Source organism: Aedes aegypti, chromosome 1, assembly GCF_002204515.2.
Source record: "Aedes aegypti strain LVP_AGWG chromosome 1, AaegL5.0 Primary Assembly, whole genome shotgun sequence".
Lineage (NCBI taxonomy): Eukaryota > Metazoa > Arthropoda > Insecta > Diptera > Culicidae > Aedes > Aedes aegypti.
The window spans coordinates 97,603,221-97,610,810 of NC_035107.1; the positions used below are offsets into that span (position 1 = coordinate 97,603,221).

General features: G+C 34.1%; 1 protein-coding gene across 2 annotated transcripts; it reads right to left on the reverse strand.

Annotated features, from left to right (window-relative positions):
* On the reverse strand, positions 1 to 7,590 carry LOC5572007 (protein singles bar). Of its 2 annotated transcripts, XM_001660063.2 has the most exons (3): positions 7,072 to 7,590; positions 629 to 781; positions 1 to 559 (listed from the first exon to the last, which is right to left on the reverse strand). In XM_001660063.2, the coding sequence occupies exons 1-3, from the start codon at positions 7,429 to 7,431 to the stop codon at positions 482 to 484; spliced, it is 591 nt and encodes a 196-aa protein (XP_001660113.2). In that variant the 5' UTR covers positions 7,432 to 7,590; the 3' UTR covers positions 1 to 481. The 2 variants fall into 2 exon arrangements, with proteins under 2 accessions (XP_001660113.2, XP_021698932.1); XM_021843240.1 differs by having other exon boundaries at positions 1 to 781.

Genomic DNA, 7,590 nt, shown 5'->3' on the forward strand with positions numbered 1-7,590 from the left:
TAAACTTCCAAGAGCAGAGAGAATTCGAGTACGCACAGCACGAAGGTACGATGCGCACTGAGGCGATTCACAATAATTTTTATAACCACTCCGTGTTATATCGGAGCTGCCCCTGCAAGAGCAAGCGACTACTACTCAATAAAGGGATCGAATCGTGATATCATGAATTGAAACATGATTAAGGATTAACGGATTATTTTCCATGATTTTTTTTTCTTAAGAATACCTTATCTTGAGATTATTAAGTAATATATATATATATATTTGGCCAGATTAATTAAAAATAAGAGCAATCGATTTCAAGCTACCAGGCGGTGCCTTAAGTAGTGCAGTGTACTGCAAGCATGCTTTTCCCATAAAGCGTTTACTCAGTACACGGTTCAACCAATTTGGGTCTAACGAAATGCTCAATATTGCACTGATATCACTAATGAATAAATACAGCAGTTAGAGATCTCTCGTAGGATGTTAACTATGTATTCTATGAGTAGCCTTTCAGGTATCGAAACGCAACAAACGCATCCAATCCATACACAATACCGACGATTGTGCCCATGTACTGAAAAACAAGATTTATATAATAATTAGCAATTGAAAAATTGCTTCTAAATTCGATATGAAAACTTACATAGACAGCCGTCATGGCAGGATAGGCACTGTGGACTCCTCCGGTATTTTTAAACAGCAAAAACTTGGGATACAACCAAACGTTCACAGCGAATCCCATGTAAGAGGATGCACTCAAGTACATGAAGCACGATATTGCGTTGTACATTACTTCCTAAAATTTGAATAAGAAGAGACAAATTAGTACACGATCTGAAGGGGCCCAAAATAGCCGAAATGGTATTTAGTGAGAATTCTTTTAGTCATTCACCAGGTACCTGCAACCTGAGAAGGAGGCACAGATACTACACAAGAAATATGAAACAGCACTTCTCCATATTGTAAGATAACTCCCGCACATCAACGACGATCAAGACAGGCTTAGGGAAAATCGCTAGTTTTCTTTTGTTGTGTATATTCGATCTTTCTGGACAAACATGGAAAAAGGGCCACAGTGTTATGTGCCTTTAATTTTCATTTTGATTTGAAAAGAGTAAAAAGATGCGTGTTTCAATACCTTATATTCGATGAAAGCATGAGGTAGGAACTTGTGAGGACTCCGTCGACTCACCATTTTGCAGCCCAAAATAAGCATAACGCTTGGACAAATTCAAGAATTGTTCTGAGATGAACTGTTGAACGATCATGATTATCTCTATTTATTTTTTTTGCTTTAGGTTATTTAAAATTTCTGATTGACCATAGATATATGCATGTACCAATGTAAAACAAACCACGACTCCCACAATTATAATCAATCTCATGCATTTTTGATACAGATATTTCATTCAAAAATGCATGAGATTGATTATAATTGATATGTTCCAGTTTTACGGGAAATAATGCAAATATTTTGTAATTATGAATTATTGAGGTATATTTTCCTGAAATTAATTACTGGATGACGACTCTCCTGGTCGCCTCTGGCTACGCCGATGGGTCGATGGCTATTCACGCACATGGCACTGTTCTATGGATTGTGCAATTTTTCCCTGAATGCCAGTTTCCCGAGTGTTTTTTTCCCGAACACCATTTCCTCGAATGACTCGTTTCCCGGAAAAATGAGGCATTTCAAAAAGATAAAGAATATCTTCAGTGACAGAAAAAAAATATTTGGGTTATTCTCGTCTAAATACATAAGGTAAAGATAGACAAGACGGGTCACCTAAGGTCAGGATTCACATATCCAATGTGGTATAAAGGAGGTGAGGAGAAAGTCTTTGTGTGCTTGTATTAGTACAGTGTAAAATCAAAATAAACATTGAGGGAAAGGTGGGTGACGTCATACCGTTTCAATGAAATGCTACGAGTGGGTAAAAAAGCTCTATATCGTGGAAAAAGTTAAAATTAGACCGAAAAAAAAACTGCAGCTAACGCCTAGACGTAGAACATGATCAATTGGATTCCAGGAATAATATGTTTTTGGCAATAAATTCCCGGATTAAACTAGTTTTCCTAATCACTTTGAATATCAGCACTGCATTCAGGGTCGTATTCTCTCACGCAAAATATTCGTTAAATTTTACACATTTATTAACTACATCAATTTTACGGATCAGTATATTATGGTGCCTTCCATAGTTCTAGATTGCTGAGTCTCCTCCTCCTCCTGGATTGTAGATTTTAACCTAAAATATAACAAAATTTAAAGCTAAATTACATGAATTACCTTCAGTACCATCTTCCCGTGCTGATTTTTTTCATGTTTTTGTTTGAGTAACAACACTCGAACAACCTTGGTAACGGAAGGGTGACTAGCAACGAAGCCTCAGAAACCTTTTTTTCACAATGTCACAATGCAACAAAAATTTTTCTGCACATTGTTCTACTAGTATTGTACAATGTTGTTATAAAAAAAATTTCAAAAATAATTAAATTTCACTCGAATATGGAACAACGATTGAAACGATCCATTTTTGGAAGTTATCAAAATCAATGATTGTTAGAAATTGGCTGGAAAATTCGACAATTTATATTTTTCATTTTCAAAAATGGCTTGTTTTTCGAAAGCATCATCAATCAGAAGTCTGATGGAAAAAATCAAGTTAGTTTTGGAGCAAAAATTTTACAGATATAATAAAATCATTTTTCCCTTATAGTTTTTAGAGAAAAATATTTAAATTTGAAGGGAATTTATATGAGAAGAATTTGTTGGTTAAATGTAAGTCCTGGTGGAAGTCCTAATATAGTATTAATATGAAACATAACTTACGCCTTCATAGAGTTACTTATTTAGTCCCCACGTCACATTTAAAGCACAATTGAAACACAATTGGTTTATTATAAGAAGACTTTTCAAAATACATTTACAATCATCAAAATTGGCAACACTGCTGTAATAAAATCGATTTTATTTCCCACATATTATTTTCATAATATGTTATTCTGAGATTACCAATTGAAATATTCGAAGAGAACCATTTACAATTTGCTGTAGATCGATAAATATGCGTACATGATTTTAAAAGTATGAGACTTTTCAGTAAAACTACCATAAACTGTAAAATTAATACGAATGTCTGTGGTTTAAGCTCACGATTTAGCTCTCGTTTATACAAATATAGTTTTTTTTAGCAATCCAAACTAGTTATGAACACGCTTTTTACTTTTTTTTTTTGCTGAGACTGAAATAATGGTGTATCATCAAATTTGGCCATAAATGGATAAAACACTAAAGTTACCTAATGTCAGAGAATTGTGGAATTTAATTGATTTTTTTAAGCTATACCTTTAGTAGAATACTAAAGGATACAAACATACAATTCGTTCATAAAAATTAGGATTTTTGTTTTGCGAAAGATAATGTTAAACTTTGACGAACAGCTTTTCTTAGGAGTTTTTGGAAAAAAAACTATTTAGCTCTTCAATCAAAAGCATTTTCTCAGATCTTATATTTTCATAGCATTGTAGAATAGTAGTTGAACGATGCGCAGAAAACCGATTATGATTTTATCAATAAATAAATAAGGTATAGCATAAACAAAGTGTCCACTTTATAAAATTAACAGTCCTTAATTTTTGAACAGTAAGTATAAAACATTAATTTAAATATGTTTTTACTGAGTTATTAAACAAATAATAAATTTATTTTAAACATACATTTTCAATAAAAAATACCATTTTTCAAATTTTTGTCAGTTAAACGTTAATACTTAAGCTGAAACTGTTTTTTCTCATTTGTTAAACCTTCAAAAAAGATCTTAAAAGCAATTTTTCCTAAACTTTACAAGATAAATATTTTTGAATTTTTTAAAATACAGTGGGATTCCGTTTCTGGCAACAAAGTCGAAAATTTCAGTTGGCAAAAACGGAACCGTGCCAAAATTGGAACCCATTTTTTTCAATTTATTTTTTTATTATTGATTTTGAAAACATCATTATTGCATTATCCTTATGGAACCATATAACATCAACACTTCGGAACATTACATTTCGAAGCAGATTTTCGTAGGGTTGGACTATGCTATGAATATATTGCTCCGTAATGGTTATTGTGACAAACGTTCTACATTCTTTTTAACGCTTAAAGTTTTAAATGCTTTTTTTAGAAGCCTTATGTACACTATTTGTATTTGTGGGTCATGTGAAAGTGTCCTTTATATAAGAACCTGACATTTCCTTAGAACAGTGCATGAATACAAAAAAATACAGTAATAAAGACGTGTTTACAAAACAAAGGTGCTGGGTGTTATAAAACTGCATGAGTTCTTTGATTTGAAGCACATTAAAAATCAGTTTGACTTTTAGGCTCTAGCGTAAAATTTGACAAAATTTGGTAAGTTTAGCAGTGATCCTTTAATTTTTGTTTCTGAAACAAAGCATCTCATTACGAATTTGACTGTAGTCAAAAGGGCAAACATAAACAACTACATCTCATAATCCATAAATGCGGCTCATAATTTTGTAGAATACACAAACAAGCATCTTATTAGTTTTGTTTGAAAAGAGTTTTACTTGAGCTTGATAACATACCTTATGAAATCAACGAAAATTTGCAGGATTCTGCTATGCAACTTCAAGAGCCTGATAAGGAATCTGTAGGAACACACAAGGGCTCTGGAAGCATCTTGCTATTTCAATTCTTAGTATCTCGCTTAGGATTTCGCTAGGAATTGAAATCTTAGGATTTTGCTGCAATATTGCTGAAAATTCCTAAATCTCCAATGAAAATCTGCCAGCGCTTCCCAAATTCCTCTGTGAATCTTTTCAATATTCCCAATATTTCTTCACAAATACTCAAAATACCACTAGAAATCCACATTACCCGCTATGAATTCACATGATGCCCTAGAGATCCTAAGAGTTTATTAAGAATCACCACAGACAAACAGACGCAACACTCTAATTATTTTCATCGCACAGCAGAATATCGCCCAATTCTAATATATGGTAGTTGGCCGATGGGCCACTCGTGGCGCTCACATCACTTTTGTTAGAGTTTGACATTTGCTCACTACTGCCACCTAGTTCACGGTTGGCCAAATGAAGTATTTTTAGCATTGGGCGTAAATGTTCACGTGACTAAGTTTTAATTGTTGATTGTTCTAGCCGTTACGTCTGTTTGTCTGTGGAATCACTATATTTTGTACATAAACCTCAATAACTAATTATACATTCTCACAATAATATGCAGACATTTTCAAGAATCCGTTGAAAATTGAAAGCTCCTTAAACCTAATAATTATTTTATCAGACCCGTATCCTTGATTATTTTTTTTGTAAGAATGTTCAACCGTCTCTTGACAAGTCAAGCGTCTTACAGAATCTCCAATGAATATGGAACGTAGAAAAACTATTATACACACTTATGCCACAGTCTAGAAATTTGTACACTCTCTATCGTATTTATTGCACGCTTCAATTATATTTTTGAGAAAAAAAGTGTAGTTTGGACTGCGTCCGCATTTTTTTTTCATAGTGGCGGTATTAAACGGGACAGTAGAATTCTTAAAAAATGAAATACGATATAATAAAATATGCACACTTTTCATGGATTATATTTTGACACTAAAATAATACAATTTACTTTATGAAATTCCCGAAAAATTATTTTGCTTTATTTGTTTCTTTTACTGCGGTGTTTTAACAAACAAATCTAAAGGAAAGTGGTTTCATTCAGTGTTTCCCCACTGGCAGACTTAAGTGGGCTGGTCACTCAGCATGAATGCTCAAGAAAAGAGGTTGTTTTCTAATTGAGATACTGGTGGAGATTAATTGCCTCATGAAACTGCCTCATGCGAATGCATGAACAATGACCATCCCGATGTTAATAGGCGCGTACGAGAGCCGTTGGTAGTTAGTGGGATTTGGGCAAAGATTTGGGGGAAAATCGATGAAAATGGAGCTCTGCAATGCAGTCGGTTTGTAGTTGACTCGCAATTCAAATGATCAAAGCAACAGACACAATAACATTTACAAAAATTTCAAAACTCTAATGGTTTTTAAAAATGTTGCCAAAAACGGATCCACTTTGTTGCCAAAATGGGGGGGTGCCAAAAATGGAGCATGCCAAAAACGGAATTCCACTGTATTTGCATTATTCAACTTGATGATGATACTTGAACATGATGTTCTATGAACTTCAGTTAAACAGTAAAAATGTCATTTCCTGCAAAATAAATCAACAATTCAAAAACATTGATTTTTTCCATTAAAAAATCATGTTATTGTTAAATAACTAAGTCAAAACTAGTTTTTCATTGAATTGGTTGTATTAATAGTTTAAAAACAATAAAATCAGCTTCAAAAGAATGTAAAAAGATCTGGAATTGGAATGAGTCAAACATTTTTTTTTAGTAAAACGAGAAAAAAATTAGAGAAAACTACTTTTTACTAAGACAGGTTTTGATATGAGGCAAATTTGATATTCTGCAAACTTTTCATAAATTTAGTTTTGATGAGAAAAATGCTTCTGAATGAGCTTCAAAATTGGTTAGAAAATGACAAAGATATGAAGACTTCTCTGCAGGTCACATTTCATAACTTTGAAAATTCACATTCAAATCGCTTCTTAATCTTAATATTTTTGGCTCAAAATTGGAGGTTTTTCTTTTTATGTGATTTGAATTCAGAAGAGCACACGAATTTTTGGTTTTGAGTACTATCGAAAATTTAAGCCGCACCCTAATTCTCATGTAAGTCAAGAAAATTTTCTTTACGAAAAGATCCAGAACCGACTGAAAAATGAACCCAGACACCTTGAACATGGCTTTGTTTTGTAGCCGCAGACTCTATCCACTAGGTTGAGGTACGCTCCCTATTTCAGAATTAAGAAATTGGAAGTTGTAAATATTTCTGCACACCATGATTACGATTTTTGACAAAACAAATAATTCAAAATTCGTTAAAATAATGACTAATTAGACAAAAATGAACCAAAATAAGCAGCTCCTCTCTGGTAAACAGCCTCGTTAAAAAAATTCTTGCTACGGCAATAGTTATTGTCGACCTTCACCTAACACTTACAAAAATCGACTGCCGCACCAGATGGAAGGTTCGCGCCGAGATAGCATAGCACAGCAGCAGGATCGAAGTCGTTGTCAGACACGCCGAAACCGTTGTCAGAAACCCGTGAAATGCTTCCCCGATATCTTTGGCACTGTCCATTCCGAACTGGATCAACAATGTCTGGCAGAAAGACCCCAATATGATTTCAAAAATCTTCAGTATCCCATTCTTGGACATGAAAAACTCCAAATTCACACAGGTGCACACGCGACAACATCCTATCCGAATGCCTCGATTCCGCGGTTCATTGAAGTGTCCACCACCACCACGACCCACTCCAGAAGAACTATTTGGCATCCGAATTACGGTTGGGGGCATTTTTGTGTTAAAGTAAACGTATCAAATCGCAATGACAATGATTTCGTCGTGAACCAACGCAGCGATAGCGTTACCGGTATTAATAGATTAGACACACAACACGCACGGGTATTCACGGTTCACGACGAGGTGACTCCGACCGGCGATGTCATCACTGTT

Excerpts from the sequence above, each read along its gene's own strand:
- LOC5572007 (XM_021843240.1), bottom strand. The coding sequence starts at position 7,431 with ATGCCCCCAACCGTAATTCGGATGCCAAATAGTTCTTCTGGAGTGGGT. Across the intron at positions 782-7,071 it reads TGGTGCGGCAGTCGATTTTT|GAAGTAATGTACAACGCAAT; the intron begins GTAAGTGTTAGG and ends TTCAAATTTTAG.